The sequence below is a fragment of the Diadema antillarum genome, unplaced genomic scaffold, assembly GCF_040938485.1.
Source record: "Diadema antillarum isolate AM-2024a unplaced genomic scaffold, OU_Dant_1.0 seq00000382_RagTag, whole genome shotgun sequence".
Taxonomy (NCBI): Eukaryota; Metazoa; Echinodermata; class Echinoidea; order Diadematoida; family Diadematidae; genus Diadema; species Diadema antillarum.
In genome coordinates this window covers 1,442,719-1,460,843 of record NW_027271380.1, presented here as the reverse complement: position 1 = coordinate 1,460,843, position 18,125 = coordinate 1,442,719, and the positions used below count along the sequence as shown (strand labels likewise).

Below are 18,125 nucleotides of genomic sequence, written 5' to 3'. Positions count from 1 at the left end.
TTATTGCATTCAATGCTGTATTATTCGTATAGCGAATTGCTTGCATGTTGTTGCGTACATGTGTTATGCGAGTAGATGTTGCGTGCATGCATTTGTGTGTGTTGATAGATGTGTAATGATTAATCTGGTGATTTATAAGACTTGAATACTTATTTATGGACTTGTAGTCAACCTTGAGTCGAACTGGCACAAATTGAATAATCGCCCAAGTGGAAGGTCTTTTGAAGTCCTCTTCTCTTTATACTGTATTCGATTGATTTTAATCCCTCATAAGTCGATTTTTCTCTAAGTCAAAGCTGTTTTTCTTCAGTCCAAATACAGTAGATTCGACTTGGGCAAGGTCGACTGTAGTTTAGCGAAAGTTGATGAGCTGTCAACTTGTTCCACCCAAAACACCACTCGTCCAACACCCAAACAAAATGTTCAGTGTACAATTGTATTTGGTACAATGTGCATACATGTATACATTTATATTTCTCCAGCAGTTGTGAATTGTAGAATACATTGTCCAAAATTTTTATACAGTGGAAACTTCATACTGTATGAAGAGATCTGATATTATACAGATATTGATTTACCAGTGGTGGAATATAACATTTGAGATCCTCGCCGGAAGTTATTTTTTTGTCGAGGATTGTTAAATTTTTCCAAAGCGCGTAGCGCTGAGGAAAAATATAGTACACTGTATTCCGAGACAAAAATACAACTTCCCAAGGGAAATGAAATGTTATATTCCTACCGAAGGTAAAAAGTCAATATCTGTTATATTATATGACCTACAGTACAAGAAAGAAACTGCTGTATAAAGCAAAACGATTTCTCCTTTTTCAAACCCACAGTCATATTCATGAATGTCCGTAACAACAGTGCGCTAGTGGTATTCAGTCGAGCCATACGTAGATCTAGTGTAATTACGATGGCTTTCGCATACCTGTAATTCGTTCTTCCGTGCAGGGGCACGACAGCTGCAATACAGCTGTATAATCATTCCTAGAACAGTCGCTATTCAATCGTACATAGGGCCTAGTTTTGTAGCGGTAGAGCTAGATTTTGTAATGACAGTTGCAAAAATTGTAGAATTAGTCACTAGTAGGGGGTCTACAACTGCCGATTTTGGTCTAAAGCAAACTTGTTGAGATAACATTTGTTTGTGGTGATGTATGAGAATGTAAACTTTCTGACAATTCTTTCTTTCATTCCTTTTTTTGTGACTGGTTGCCTATTTGCAGCAGGGGCCATTTCATTCATTGATGAAAAGGCCCCATTGGGTGCGAGAGCACTCTCACTTCCCCTAACACATTGCAAGTAACTCCCACTTTTGTTCGGAGGTGGGACCAAGTATACTCGAGGCGCTATTGCCTAAAAGCCATTTTCATCGATGAAGGAAACTGCCCCTGCTGAAAATAAGCACCCCATTGCAAACAGGGCCGATTACTCTGATACAAATGAGCACATACTTGGCAGTTTGGACGAATGAAAGCTTCATGAAAACTGAACAAAAAAATTGCCAGTACATTGTAATCACCGTCACATAGAAATGAGATGAGGTAATGTTATTGCCTCACAGCTCTGGTATTTGGGTTGCACATAAATATTTGCTCAAGTTTGATTTTCAATACTATCTCTCAAAATTATTTATTTCACATTACAAGATATGTGACACTAGGTTTGCTCCTGCGACAATTGCTCCGGTCTTATTTTCTCAAAGGACTTATGGTTAGGGTTTTAGGTTTAGTTTGATGTGAGGATTAGTGTTACGGTTATGTTTGTGGGTAGAATTTGTTTGGCTATAGTGCGCAGACATTTCATGGGAGCATTTTTCGCAGGAGCATATGTCATGAAACCTACAAAATCAGTATAGAGCTTGAATTACATATGTATGTATTCAGCACTGATGGCCTCTATGTGAAGTTGCTCCAGATGGCCAAAAAAAAAAAGTACATTGCAGAAGATAATTTGATAATGACAAAAATAAAGGAGTTATATGAGGTTCTCAATATTATTTCAATGGGAGATTCAAAGGCAATGACATGCCCTGTCAAATATGCAGATGTGATTGTGGAACCAAGTAGGTTGGGAAAGAGACCACTGGCCCATTGGTGCTTCATGAAGCTGTGTTCCTTGGTTAGTTCTTGGATTTGAAGTGGGACAGAATTCTCGGTAACGCCAATACAAACCATAGGTGCCGTCTGCAGAGCTGCGTATTAAATGCTTTACGGGATAGCTCAGGGGATAAACTTACCCTTGTTTTGGCTGCATATGCACTCGGGTCATGTTCCATATTTATCCAGGAGTATTTTTTGTGAAGATTTCTTTGCTTTCTGTCATGTGACCAGCACATTGAAGCCTTGGAAACTCCAGTGACTGCAAATCACTAAAATTGTGATTTTTTTTTTTTTGTTAATTCTTAGCGAAGAAAAAAGCAGACAAAAATTGCATTGAATTGCATGGGAACTAAGACACACGCAAGACAATTTGAAGCAACAATGGCACCGAGGAATCCCACAGTGCATTTTACAGGGCTTTTTAGCGTGCGTAGAAGTTTTCTGCACATTGACGACACCGAGAATTACATATCACAGCCACCCCAACACATACATTACTGGTTTATACTTAGTTACAGCGCCCTGGGTTTAATGACTGGACTGCTTAAGAGTCAGGGAATTTTAATCACACACATACTTTTATCAAAATCTTGCAGATGAAGTCACATACTCATAACGACTCGGAGAGTAGAACTCTTATTCCAATCATGCAGTGCTTTGTTTCAAGTGGTTTGAAATCAAGCCATCCACACGCCATCAACCTTCAACACACGAGTATGCACACAAAAACTTGTTAACTTCTGCACCCTTGCACACCGCTCACTCTCAGACTCTAAACCTTTCATATTGGCAACGTTTTTTTTTTTTTTTTTCAGTTACCGTATTGGCTTTAAATACAACATACCATCCTTTCAAAGTTGGAGCAGATGATTAACTGTAGGTAATGTGTAGTATGGACACTCACACACCAAAACACAAGAAAAGCTTTGAAGTGCAATGTTTGCTCAGCCACTACCTACACTGTACAGCATGTGAACATGTACATGTACTTGCATAATTTCTATATTATACACATTGGTTTCTTTCATTTTTTTTTTTAAATTGAAGTGTTGATACATATACTGTATTTCACTTCTGAGGTGCATGTTGTATTAATTTAAAAGTGGTTTCTTTCGCGTACAGAAACTTTCGCGGTTTCCATCGGTGCGGACTTTTTCGCGTGTGTTTAAATTCGCGGCCGGTAATGATAGCGTTGTACAAGAGACAAGTTCAAAACATTTTCGCGTGATGTTAAATTCGCGGTTCAACCTCAAAGCGCGAAAATAAAACCACCGCGAAAGAAACCACTTTTACAGTATGTGAAATCACATAAAATATATGGAATTTTGGTTTAATTTTCCCCTTCTCTGTCAAACCATAATGTATCATTTCAACTGCACTACATACATGTATCATCGCTTCAATACAAGGATGTGTTACCTGGGGGTGAAATCATCTGTTGAACATTCCCTTTCTACTATGTTTCCTTTTCTGGATATTTGGATACTTTGTTTTCTGTTCATTGTGTTTCTGGATTATTAATTTATTCATTTCCCCCCATGTTTCACATACAACAAGCCAGCATCTAACTTAAAAAAAAACAAACAAAGTACAAGTTGAATATGACTCCCACGTCTGATATACTTCGACAAAAACAATGCCTCCCCTTTAACCAACATTCTGTCATAAAAATAAAACTAAAATTCAATGCCCTGAAGTTTTTGAAGGGTCACTGTCCAGTTATCAAGTGACATTAACATTTTACCGGGAGTAGCATCTAAAAGAGTGTCACACTATCTCTGTGGCTGTATTGGCATGAATTAAATAATATCTACCTGTGATACTGATTACAAAAATATTTAATACATGTATAACACTTTTAATGTCTTTGATCTGCACTTTATTATTGTTGTACATGATGCAAACATTAGCAATCATCTTGCATACCATGGGAAAAAATAGGAGAATCGCGAAAATATACCAAAAAATACCATTTGAAGATTTGATCTGTCCCAACAATGTATTACAAGATGTTTTGGTTGAATTACGGTATGTGGAAATATTTGCTTCTTTCACGGTGCAACCCAGTCAAAATTCACAGGATAATTAGATATTTTGCCCAGGCCTTCAACTCAATTGCAAAAGGTCTCTGAGATACATAATGTGTGAACTAATTTGACATAACCATGCCTCTATGTCTAGATTCATATCATGAATGATGGAAACAGATATGTTTACCTTGTTCGATAAATGACCTAGGCTGGTCATACTATTCTTCTCAACAGTTTGACTTTATTTTGACAGATTGTTAGTAATCAAAGAAAAAAATCTAGACATATTGATGTGAAAACAAACATACAAAGATTAAGTATGCAAGGCTATGAAAGCATTTTACTTTCTATACAGTCAACCTTGCTTAAGTCGACCTTGCAATGGTTAAATAGTCACCTAAGTCAAAGGCCTTTTCAAGTCCTCTTCTCTTTACATTCTACTGATTTTCATCCCTCATAAGTCAAATGTGACCCGTTACAACAAAAGGATCCTAAAGTCGCTGACATCTGAGCCGAGAAAAACGAGTTTGAAGTCACATCATCAAAATCGGTCAAAACAATCGGATTTCTGTTTTTGGCATAATTTTGTAGTGTAATGTTTTGTCTTATCATCTGCTGAAATTTCGAAGCTAAAAGATCAAAGGAAAGGCAAGAAATCAGGGTTTTTCTGGGCCTTGATTTTCTGACTTTCAACGTAACAGAAATGTGTCCGAAGATTTTTTATTTAGAGCCGCAGCAAGACTCCGCCCCCTAGCAACGAGGGAGTGATCTTATTGGTCAGTGCATGTCATCCTGATTACTGATTGGTCGTGGGTAGATCGCTGGCGCTAAGCTTGAATGAACATTGCGGAGGTCACTAGGAGCATACCTTCTATTGTCAAGCGGTGAAAACTGTCTCGCCTCCCCTTGATCATGATAGCCTCAGAAGGAAAACTTTGGAGGCATTTTTCTCGAAACTCTGATTTCCTTGACCACTTGACATGCGCTAATAAAATCATCGATATCACCGCAACCGAGTACCTTTATGAGTTGTGTTACATATGAAATTAAAGCAGAAGAGTAAGGGAATTATGTCATGCCATTTTAGAAAATTATCCTCCCCCGACTTTCGGATCCTTTTCTTGTAGCGGGTCACAAATTTTCTCTTTGAAAGTCGAAGCTGTTTCTTCAGTCAAAATAGATTCGACTTTAGGCAAGATTGACTGTATCACTGCTTTACTGGAGAAGGGAGGAGTGGGTAGAAAGACGGACAGGAACATGGTCCTATCCCTTTAGAAGCCCTAGAAACACTAACCACTCCTCGCTTGTTCCAGTATCTATCACATATAGTACATCTTACTTGTATGTACTGCAACATATACCCCGTGCTGGAGAAAGGGAAAATGCTAAAAATTCAGCGTTTTCTAACCCATGGGAACCATGGAGTGAAGTACAGCTGTAGGAACTTTTACATGCATGGGATGTAACTTTCTCTCTTACCTGCAAAACATCCATTTTTTGTCCTTCCAAGGAATAATATTTTGCTGTGTTTTGGCATTCTTTCGAGTAAGCAAGAGGGAATGGCATGATCTCACACAACACTGCTTAGCAAGACTCAATGGGAATCGAACCATAAGCTATTTGATTGCGTAGCAGGCACACAACCACAGAGCCACCAGAACCAAAGACACCTTGTGGATAATGAAAAATGATGAACCATGGATCCAAAGGAGCTGCAGGAAGTTACCTGAAGCCTGCTCAAGCGATCCGTTAGGTTGGAGAGTTATGTTTCACGTTACAGCAAAGGTACGTGTTGTACTGTAAAACGAGGAATGTTCGCGTGCATTTTAATTTTGCGAATTTCGCGAGCGGCAACATTCGCGAAATTAAAATGCACGCGAAAGTTTTTACCTACACAATATGCATTGGATGCCAGTGGCAAGTCACAAAAATTTCATGCTGCAAGAAAGGCTATCGGCTCCAATTCGCGAAATTTTCATGCCGCAAATATATCGTGTTATAAAGTAAGTCCATCAATAAAACACACTGCACACTGTATGAAGTGAGTGACATGAGGGCTGAAGGGTCCCTTTTGATTTACATATTACATGTACATGTGGTTGAATGATATTCCCTAATACTGTATTATAAACAAACCACCATGCGTAACTTCTTGCAAGAGAGTTTATTGAAAGCGTGCAATCTTCCAACTAAACAGCATAACCTGAAAAAAAAGTAATGAAAGTACAATTTCACATTTACCCTCTTGTGGTTTTTTTTTTTTTTTTTTTCCATTTCACTGACTTTACTTCAACTACATTGCCTGGTACATGGTGCTGGAAGCAAGGCTCGGGTTTTTACAACTTTGATATAAATAGTGCTTTTTCCTCACATCATGATGTTGCAAGTTTTACAAAGATGTGTGACCTTGCATCGCAAATCTAACATAAAATTACTGAAATTTTCAGTTTGGGTTAGATTATGAAAAAGGAGATAGTAAGCTTTAAAATGAAACTTGGATGTTACTAATCCATTGAAATAAGTGAAGAAAACTCCAATCTGTAGAAATATACCTTCTCAGAAAAAAAAAAGTTTTGAATTGAAGGGTCAATTGAAGGGGCATTGAATGTCTCTTCAATGTGTCGAAAACAGAGGAGAGGGTGAAAACTCAAAGGCAATCACAAAGATGGGACAATCGAATTATTGAAAAGAATTTTGGGTAGGGTTTTCAAGCACATTCTCATGCACCTGGGTGGTGGAAAACCAAGAAACATTAGCCCGACACAAAAAATGTAGTTCGACAAAACTGTAATGACATCACACTCATACTGTGCTTTATGCTTCCAAGCATCAGACATAAATGCGAGAATACCAATTATCACAAATTAACCTTACAAAGTTGACCTAAACTGCATAGTTTCAGCCCAATGGGAATGTTAAAGTCAACACTTTCTTTTTCTTTTTTTAGTTTCGAAATGTATGGTAATAATGTTCAATTGATGGCTGCAAAAGATCTTGATATTTTGTTTCTCTGTTTCTTTTTTTCAATTTTCCATCTGAGAAGAAGGCTGGATAGCCCACATTCAGCTGCACTAGCTGGTTTTCCATGCAGTCCAGTTTGATGTGAGGTGAGACCATTTCATTTTATTTATGCACCAACCCTGCTCTTTTTGATGAGTAAATGAAGCAGGATTTTTTTACATGCATGAGTTGACTCTCACACACGGGACCTCCGTTAAATGCCCTATCTGAGGGACAAGACATGAAAATGATCACATATCAGAAAGGAAGCTTAAACTGTACAAAATAATGACAATTATTCAAGAAATAACTTTGAAAAACACAATATTAACCCGGTGAATATGAGTCCTGAGAATACTCAGCCAAGTGTCTATGAGAAATGTGTGATATAGCAAAATCAGTCCATCATCAACGGGTTAATACATGACTAAATGCATTGGTTGAGCCGAGTATTAAAAACTCCATGGGAAAGTCTAATATTTTGAGAGGGGTTCCACATTTCACATTGATTCTTAGCTCAATATCTTGACAGGCTTAACACCCATCAAATCTTGCATTTTGACTGCAACTACCACTAAATAGCATCTCAAAATTGCTTACACCTGATCTGCTGATGCACAGACTGCAATGATCATTGGAATTCAAATGGTTGCATCTAAAGAACTAAACTTGGAATCACAGAGGTTGAGTGAATTCACTTCAACACTGACAAAGCAAAAACCGCCACCATTAATTTCATGTGAAATCACTTCTGAATGAAATTGCTAGGATGGCGGACATCTGCCTGGATTCCATCATGGGACACATCATCGATCATGTCCATCTTGGCTCTAATTGCGCTTGCTTCATTCATCCTTCATTCTGCTGGTGAATCTTCAGTTCTGCACCCCTCATCTGCTTCTTCCATGGGCTCTTCTTGCATCTCGCTCTCTACTCTGGCACCCTCTGCCTCCTCCTCCTCCTTCTCCTCCTCCTCCTCATCATCCTTCTCCTCCTCAATATTTCCTCTCTCTTCATCATCCCCCACAGCATCACCATCTAACTTTTCACCATTGTCCTCTGCTGTGGCCTGCGGTGTGTGTGCCGATGACTCCGCGGCACTGCTAGTCCTTGGATTTTTGGACACGCTGACCGGTCCACCGACCAGTCGCAGGATGTGCTGCCTGTCGCCCTTGGCAACGTAAGAGCGCAGGGAGGTCTTTCCCCGCCATCCCACGATGATGAAAGGAGATTCCAGTTTTCCATCCCTGTGTATATAGAAGGAAATGATTTAAAGAACCGAGTTGCAGAATGGTAAGACTGCAATATCAAAATGTACTACCATACTTGTAAATGTCACTGTGCAAGTATCTGTAGTTGTCTTTTTTTAAAATTCATCACATTTTCTTGTATTTCTTGGTTTACATTAACCAGATGCAGATGAAGAGGAATTAAGTAGAAAGAATAGTAGTAAAGAAGAATCATTTTTCTTTCAACTCTCTAATGCCTAGACTTCTGCTCGATATGTCGTGAAGTTAAGTTACTGAATCTCCATCCCACAATGAACAGAAAATGATTGTACATTCAATCCTTCGGAAAGCACAACAAGCCAAAGCAATTGAATGTCAACAGAGCTCAAACACTACAAGAAGAATGTTGAATACAAATACATGTAGGAACTTCATTGGGAATGCTGGCATGTTAGCATGGGCAGTAGCCTGTCTAGCTCAAAGACCCCTGGTTGAAATACTACAAGCCAGAACCAGACCATGCAAAACCCACTGAAGAGTAGTGCTGTAAATGGGGTAAATGGGAAATGCATGTTATAGAAAAATCAGTCTGTCTTTGACAGGTTAATGTACACATAGATGGTCATTATGTCATTTCCCTTCCATAAACTATTTTTGGGTGGTGGTGGGGGGGGGGGGGTGCCTCAACTCACAGACATGACATTTAGCATTGTTCCTATGTGTGAGAGCCATGAACATAACAGATACTACATCATCACTTCCTGTGAATGGCAGGGTGGAACTCAGTTAAGTGGGTGGCTGGCAGTGTCTGAGAAATGGTTAGCGAAAAATAGCAACTTTCCCTTTAGTTGGCCCACAATGACTAATAACAGTTGCTCGACAGAATGAGCATAGTGCACTGCAGAGTACCAAAAGACAGAGAGATATAGAAGATGATTACATTTAGCGTGCAGGAACTCACCCTTCACTTTCAGGCTGGTATGTGAGAATGACCGACCCTTGACCTTTGTGGAATGAATAGAAAATACATAAAAATTTGGGCAAAATATATATAGAAAATCAAATTGATATTCAAATTGAATTGGTGTGCACATCTCATATGAGTTGAAGCCACAATGGTTCATCTTCAAATGTGTGCTATTCAATTATTCTAAAAAGGCAAGTCTCCGTGTATCTTGCAGATGAAATGATATCGCTGCATTTTGTTGGCAGTCCTTTTATTTTGTCATTAGGACAAAACATACTGCACACTACACATGTATCAAACCACATAATGGAATGATTCTGAGAATCTGTCTGCGCTAGAAAACTAGAAATGTCGCTACGGCGACTGGTGTATGCCTCCGCCATAATGCATGGTTCTCCTAATAGGTCTATAGTACAATGTCTTGACAATGTGTGATGACAGTTTCACACAATTGGCAAAATATTAAAATGACAGGTTTGCCACAAATGTGCTGAATGTTCACTTTCCTAGTACTAGGTTCAATTGGATGAATGATTAAGACGTCGGAGTGCAGGTATTTGGGGGAACTGATGATTTTTACTTGACTTTTGACCCTTTTATAAGTTTATGCATTGAGTAATTTTCAAGGTATTGAGAAAAAGTATAATTTCAGTATCAAATGGTAAAATAGTATTATCTAAACCTGGCCTTTGACCTTTGACCTCACAGTTCCAAAGAGAATCACTGTTAGGTAGAACATGCATAAATATATAAGTTTCATGATAATACCTTGAGTTACTTTTGAGATATGGAGGAAGAAGTGCAATTTAGCACTTTCACTTGACCTTTGACCTTTGACCTTTTGGCAAGAAACTTCCCACAGAATAATATTGGGTAATACATGCATACATCAAGTAAAAAAAAAATTCTTCAGGCATTGCATAAATATAAGGAAAGTAGTGATATTTTGAGGGTTGACCTTGACCTTTGACCCCCTGACCTTTGACCCATGACCCCCAACTTCCCTAGATAATCACTGCCCATCGGTACATGCATATATACTAAGTTCCATGAAGATACCTTGAACCATTTGCGAGATATGGAGAAAAACATGACATTTCAACCTTTTTTTCACAAAATAACCTGTGACCTTGACCTTTGACCCCGTGACCCTAAAATCCAAACAAAGTATCATCCCCCCAGGATATACCCTCATACCAAGTTTGATGCAAAACCACCTCACGGTTCTTGAGATATAGACAAAAACAAAACGGGACGGACGGACGGACGGATGGACGGACGGACGGACGACCCGAAAACATAATGCCTCCGGCCACTTCGTTGGCGGAGGCATAAAAAAAGTCCTTTTCTCAAACCCTCGCTGGAAATTTCAAGGCAATTAACATTACACAATTAAACCTGAATTTTCAACCACTGCTGTGGTGAGGATGTCACCACCTACAGCTGTTTCCCACCCCCCCCCCCCCCTCTTTCAGGTGGACAGATTTCTTCCATCAAATGGCTTTATGCATGTAGAGTATGAGTAGCATTGTAACTAACATGAATCATGTAGTAATGTGACCAAAGAAAGAACAGACGAAAGCTGTCCAGAAACAAGACTACAAGTGCCACATCTCATCCCACTGGGGTAGTATCCTCAAATCACTCAGTGAAAGGGGCATAAAGTAAATACTCACCCATGGTGTCGAGTGTTTCCTTGATGCCCTCGCTGAAGTTCTTGGTGAATGGGTTCTCCTCGGAGAACAGCGTGACGATGTCCTCCCTCTTCACCGTCAGTTTCCTCCTCTTCACGTAGGGGTAGAGGATGTTGATGCCCTGAGGGAACAGTTCGAATTGAGGTGGTGCAGGTGATGTCATATGACGAGATGGAACAAAATTAAACAGAGATAAAACAAAATTATTGAATCCATCATGCCAGTCAGCATTGAGGAAACGGATGAAAACAACACAAAATATAGTGTGCCATATTTTGTCAGTCAAGGTGATACAATCAATGTATGCAAATATTACATCTACAATGTATCTGGCTATGTGTGTTTGTGTGTTGTGTGTGTGTGTGTGTGTGTGTGTGTGTGTGTGTGTGTGTGCGTGCGTGTGTGTGTGTACGTGTGTGTGTGTGTGTGTGTGTGTGTGTGTGTGTGTGTGTGTGTGTGTGTGTGTGTGTTTGTGCATGTATGTCAGGGTGCATGCATGAAATAGAAACGACATGTATACGCATCCATTTCATACATGGTATATATATTTGAGCATACACTCATGGGTGTATGGCTTTAAAACCTAGCTGGGTTGGCTAGCTGGCCAGCTCAAGATCGAACATTGATTGCTATGTTAGAACAACATAATACATCTCTGCAGTGAGGAGTACATACTTGTTCTGGCTGAAAATGGGAATTTCTGAACTTACATCTTGGGTGAGTCGGAAGTCACAGGGAACATCATCAGAACTGCTCCGCGACAGGATCTTAACCCCAGAATTGATGACCTATAGTTTGGACAATCATGACATGCAGGGGCAGAGAGAATAAGATGGATAGATAGACAGATCAATAGATAGGTAGACAGATAGAGAGAGAGATAGATAGATAGATAGGTAGATAGACAGATAGATAGATAGGTAGATAAATAGATAGATAGATAGATAGATAGGTAGGTAGGTAGATAAATAGATAAATAGCTAGACAGATAGAGAGGTAGGTGGGTAGATACAGACATAGACAGACAGATAGATACACAGATAGATAGATGAATTGATTGATTGATTGATTGATTGATTGATTGATTGATTGATTGATTGATTGATTGATTGATAGATAAAGAAAAGAGAGAGAGAGGGGGGGATGGGAAAGAAAGAGACTGATTTAAAACAAAGTCCATCTCAACAAAGTAAGTGTTACAAATGTTGAATTAAACCACAGAATAACACACAAGCGAGAGCATGGTGATGAAAGTGTATTGTCACTTTCTCAGAAGCACTCCTTTGAAACATACTTGACAACTTGTGCAGTGTAGTTGTCTTAGCAATACAGAATGCAAGATGATAAAATAACATTACAAAAAACATTTGGTATTAAAGATTGGACAATAGGTTCAAAGTCACAAATTCTTTAAGTTATAGTGTACTGTTTACGCCCTATATTTCATGAGTCTAAATTTTCACGAATCGGGAATTCCCAACGATTTCGCGATTGGTTAAATTTGCAATCGTGGAGTTCTGTACTGAATGGAGAAATGTACACTCATACGTCACAATCACATCGGGATCAGAGTCGATATTTTTGCATGTCTTTAATTTCGCGAATAGCATCTAATAAAAACCTTGCGAAAAATATTCGGCGTATACAGTATGTCATGATTAAGCGCTACCCACTAGGACACAAAAGGAGCACTTGACCAACACTGTAGCTCCTCTAGATGGCAGAAGTAAATAACATTTGCCTGAACATACATCTGTGACAGGTTTAAGGAATGTGCAGAAATGAGAAGTTGCAAAATTACTACCTCATACTACATTTTCTTTATATCCTACTGCTACTTAGACATTAAAAAAATGCTGTAAAGTCTTAAACAAGATACATGAGAGGACAGCATGAAAAAATCTGTAATTAATTGGGATTGTCTGATTTTCCTTAAAAAAAAAAATCAACTGAGCATTTCACTGCACTTTCAGCCAAAATCTTCATACAGAATACTACACCATGATAGGTATCAGTTCATTCTGCAGCGTTCAAAAACTGCTGATTTAATGTCTTTTTACGAGTCATTCTGCAGTATGTTTGTATCAAGTGTTAAACCATCACCTTCAGGAACCAGATAGGTCCTGTCTAAAGTCTACATCTCAAGAGCACTATCAAATATATTATATGCCCACTAGCCTTTGATCTTTCATCTACGAAGCTCTGTAAAAATTTTCTTTTACCAAAAAAATCTACTTATTATGTGCATGTGTTATCAAACAAAAAAAAAGAAGAGAAATTAGATACCGGGTAATAAAAAAAAAAAACCACACAGACATTTCAATGGATGCAACATGAATCAGAAAGGTGTAGTGCCAATCAACCCTCGACATACATGTAGATTATAAACTGTACATAAACCACTCTTAAGCAGCTTACATCTATTTGACCCTTTGTGTCCCGGTCAAGACGGACTGCAAACACACATGGTCTTGTTTGACCAGCCTCGAGATAGAAGGGGAATCTGTGGAAACCCTGGGATTATATTCTCAAACAGAGACGATAGACTGCACTATTAACCTGTTGAGGACGAGTCCTAAGTATACTCAGGCAGGTGTCTATGGGAAATGCATGTTGTAGCAAAATCAGTCTGTCCTCAATGGGTTAAGAGAAAAAATAGCTCTGAAAAGCACATCCAATCTGCTGGAACCCACTGTACACTCCTCAGCCTTACCCTTGTATCAGGAATCCGAAATTTACATCAAAGTGGTGTTTAGATAGAGACTGCTAAGCCTCTACAGTAGGGCAGGGTGACAAACGAGAAATGACAAAACAAAAAACGAGTGTGTTACACTCGCAAATGAACACCATCATGTTTACATGGAAATGAGCTCAACCATGATTTTGGTTGGCGCACAAATAAGCAATATTTCAGTTTAAATCTTCAGGACTTTTCAGTGCAGTTTCCTTTTCTGTTCGTGGCCCCTTCCCTATAACTTTTTCCATAACTTTTTTTACCATTTTCTACGACTTTAGGAACCCTACTTTTATGATAATTGACATTTAATGGCATCAAATACAAACCTAGTGTTGTATTTTTATAAAAAAAGACCAGTTATATCAAAAGGGTTGTGGCTGCTTAGAAGGTGATTGTGACACAATGTCTGGGAGGCAGATTAAAATGGGAGTATCTTTCTAAGGGCATGAACCTCTGGGGTTGACACCCATTACAATTTAATTGATGCAAGGTACAATGTACCTTATGATAGCCTACTGCATTCCAGTAGCCCCATAGCCTGCTGTACTTTAATCCCTATTAAAAGCTCTATTCTCATGACACGATCAAGGTCCATGTCTTTCGTATAGAATGGAGTACTGATACTCATTGATTAGCCATGCATTGGTCTGATCAAAGGAAGAGATTACACATGCTACTTCTTCCCTTAATCTAGTGGACTTTGGTTACTATAGAAAAAGAACTACATACCATTCACTTTGAGCTCACGTTGACTTCCCCTGACAAATCACCTCCTTTTCCTCACTTTACTTGTGTTAGGTCTCTATTCATGAGGCCGGTGTATGAATGTACACCTGTGTGTGCACTTGTGGCAAATGCACAACCACGTGTGCGTATATATACAGGCTACATGTTCACTTGTGAGTGTATCTGTGTCTGTTTGTGTGTGTCAGTGTGTGTGTGTGTCTGAAGATTGACACATGTCTGTTGATGTGAAAAAGGAATGGGATTTTCAATCCCGGATAACAAAGTATGGTTTCACTCCTTATATTTTCTGCCCCCAATTTTCATCTGCTACAAATGTGCTTGTCAGTACCTTGTATCACCGGGAGTTTACTCCAGTACTTACACTGGTACAAAGGACGGTATGTGATAAAACCACTAAGTGATGCATATCCATATGTCTTGAATAGATAAGGATGAACAATAGTCGCTCTATACACCGTACGTGTTCAATTATCATTCTCTTTGGTATCTGTTGGAATGCGATGATTGATATCAACCAAGACAAGTGACATTGAAGGGAAGCTGTGCTGACTCAAGTGTGTTTCCACAAAACCAACCCGCAGTGTTTGCTATGATAACATAATTATGACAGGAAAATCAGATACGATATTTAGTAGTTTACCTAGCAGCTTTGGCTTGCCTGAACGTGAAATTGTGCTGGAAAGTGGACCTGCAAAGAATCCCTCGATTCCATGTGATATTCAATGAGACTCGGTACTGTAGTGTTGTTATAGCGCCAGCTATGTCAAGAATGGGTCATGCAGAGAAGGATTAACATGGCCGGAATAAAGTGACAGGCCGATGTGGATGTTATTCCCCAAAAGATGTGTATCGTGTTCTCCTGTGACTGTGTCGCGTGAATGAGAGTGATTGCTACAAATGGCGACGAGGTAAATTACGGAAAATGACACTGAATTCCATTTACTGTCATTCTGAACTGGTGTAACTACCGATCGTTTCGAGCGAGATATGTTGATCTGCTTCGGACGTAGGCCCTACTGTACATTGCAACTGAACTGTGCCTGACATTGTACGTGTATTGCGGTATGCCTACACCGCGTAGCTACGTACGGTCTACATAGTACAGTACGCAACCCATAGCCATACATGTAAACAGTCTACCGTGCATTCCCGTTATCAGCGGTGTGTAGATGGAGTTTTCACTGTGAGGTGATAGTCGTTCATCAGCAGCTCTACCACGATGAGTCAGCTGGGACTCCCTGCCTTCCCACCCTTTGTGGAAATCGACCAGAATCCAGGGCCACAATGGGGTAAGTGGCTTGGCCGTTTTGAGCGATTGATGGTTGCTATGGGCGTATCAGATCCTAAGAGAAAGAGAGCACTTCTTCTGCACTATGCAGGTCCGAAAGTGGATGAGATTTTTGACACTTTACAAGACGTTGGCCAAGAATCCGACTATGACAAGGCTGTAGCTGCATTGAATAAGTATTTCAGCCCCAAGTCCAATTCTCTGTATGAGACATACATTTTTCGTCAGGCCAAGCAAGAAGCAAATGAATCGATAGACCATTTTGTCACACGTCTCCGCCAACTTGCCCAGAATTGTAAATTTCACAATGCTGATCGTGAAATCATGGTCCAGATAATCATGAATGGTTCATCTCCACGGTTACGGCGACAGGCCCTCTGCAAAGGAGAAGACCTAACCTTGCAACAGTTACTCGAAACCGGTCGTTCCCTTGAGGCCAGTGAGCAGCAGGCACACATACTAGAAGTGAGTAGATCTAGGCCTACTGTCAATTCAACCTTCCATAGCAATGGGAATAATCTCGAGCAGATGCAAGCAGGTGACCATGCAGACGATGTTAATGCTGTTCGCTCTAATTTCCGAAGCAAGAAAGGGCAGAGATCTCATTCGAGGGGCCGTAGTCAGTCCAGGAATAGGGACTCGCATGCAACATGCTACTTTTGTGGAGGCCCGTACCCGCACAAGGATACTTGTCCAGCCACAGGACAAGAATGCAGGCTATGTCACAAGTTTGGTCACTTTGAGCGAGTCTGCCACTCAAAACGGAAGCAGAACAATGCAAGGAGGACATATGGAGACAGGAAGGTGAACAAACATAAGTCTAAGAGGGTCAATCAGGTAGCGGAATCGGAATCTTCTGATGACCAGTACACGTTCACTGTTGGTGACAGACAGATGGTAGCGTATCACCTGAATCATCTACCTATGACCGAGGTTTTTGCTGGGCCAACCAAGATCAAGGCTGTAATCGACTCTGGCACGACTGTGAACATCCTAGATGAAGAAACTTATCAGAAGCTTGGAAGCAAGCAATCCTTGCCAATGTCCAGACCCACATCCCAGTTGTATGCCTACGGCTCAAACACGCCCTTGCCAGTGAAAGGCGTGATTCGAGTAGAACTGCACTCGGAAACTGCGTCCTGTTTTGCAGACTTCCATGTCGTCCAGGCCAAGGGGAATCTCCTCAGCTACTCAACGGCGAATAAACTGAACCTAATCACAATTCACCAGGTTTCAGATCATCACTTGACGACCGATGACATTCAGTCACAATACCCTGACATGTTTGAGGGTATAGGGAAGGTGAAAGACAGGAAAATCAAGCTGCACATTGATGAATCTGTTAAACCCAGACAACAGAAGCACAGACGAATACCTTTTCACACCCGGAAAGATGTGGAGAAGGAACTTCTTCGACTTGAACAGCTGGACATCATTGAAAAGATTGATGGACCAACTCCTTGGGTGAGCCCCATCGTGGTTGTCCCCAAATCAACAGGCCAAGTCAGGATCTGCGTTGACATGAGGGAAGCCAATAAAGCCATCAAGCGGGAACGGCATCCAATGCCTACCCTAGACGAATTGATTGAGGACATGAACGGCTCCTGTGTGTTCAGCACACTGGACCTGACTGCAGGTTATCATCAGTTTGAGCTGGACGAGTCAAGCAGGTACATCACTACCTTCAGTACACATGTGGGACTAAGAAGATACAAACGCCTCATGTTTGGTGTGAATGCAGCTTCAGAGATATTCCAATCCGCAGTCGCAGAACTCCTCTCAGGCCTGGAAGGAGTTAAGAATGTGTCTGATGACATCATCGTGTATGGCAAAACACAAGCTGACCATGACAAACACCTGAAAGCAGTCTTAGATCGTCTCCAGAAATACAATGTTCGACTGAACCGAGACAAATGCAGGTTCTCACACAGTGAAGTCAAGTTCTATGGTCACATGTTCAGTGAGAAAGGACTAAGCCCAGATCCAAAGAAGGTGGCAGCCATCGTCAATGCTGAGGCACCAACAAATGCTAAGGAGGTAAAGTCCCTACTTGGTCTTGCGGTGTACATCTCCCGATTCATACCAGACTATGCAACAATCACTGCACCGCTGAGACAACTCACACATCAAGACACTGCCTGGAAATGGGAAGAAAAGGAATCAGAGGCATTTGACAAACTGAAGAGAGCTCTCACAAACACAAAGATAATGCCATACTTCGACCCAAGCCAACCCACTGAACTGATCGTTGATGCAAGTCCGGTTGGGCTTGGAGCAATCTTGTGTCAGAAACAACAGCCAATCGCATATGCCAGCAGATCATTGTCT

At 40.3% G+C, this 18,125-nt stretch overlaps 1 protein-coding gene across 1 annotated transcript in view; it reads right to left on the bottom strand.

Annotated features, from left to right (window-relative positions):
• Positions 1-7,991: 7,991 nt before the first annotated feature.
• The window catches only part of LOC139731661 (RNA cytosine-C(5)-methyltransferase NSUN2-like), a 38,460-nt gene continuing 28,326 nt past the window's right edge, over positions 7,992-18,125 (bottom strand). The window contains exons 16-19 of the mRNA XM_071642551.1: positions 11,736-11,813; positions 11,008-11,146; positions 9,326-9,368; positions 7,992-8,382 (exon numbers count right to left, since the gene is read on the bottom strand). Coding sequence (XP_071498652.1) covers positions 7,992-8,382; positions 9,326-9,368; positions 11,008-11,146; positions 11,736-11,813 — 651 coding nt within the window. The remainder of the gene's footprint in view (positions 8,383-9,325; positions 9,369-11,007; positions 11,147-11,735; positions 11,814-18,125) is intronic.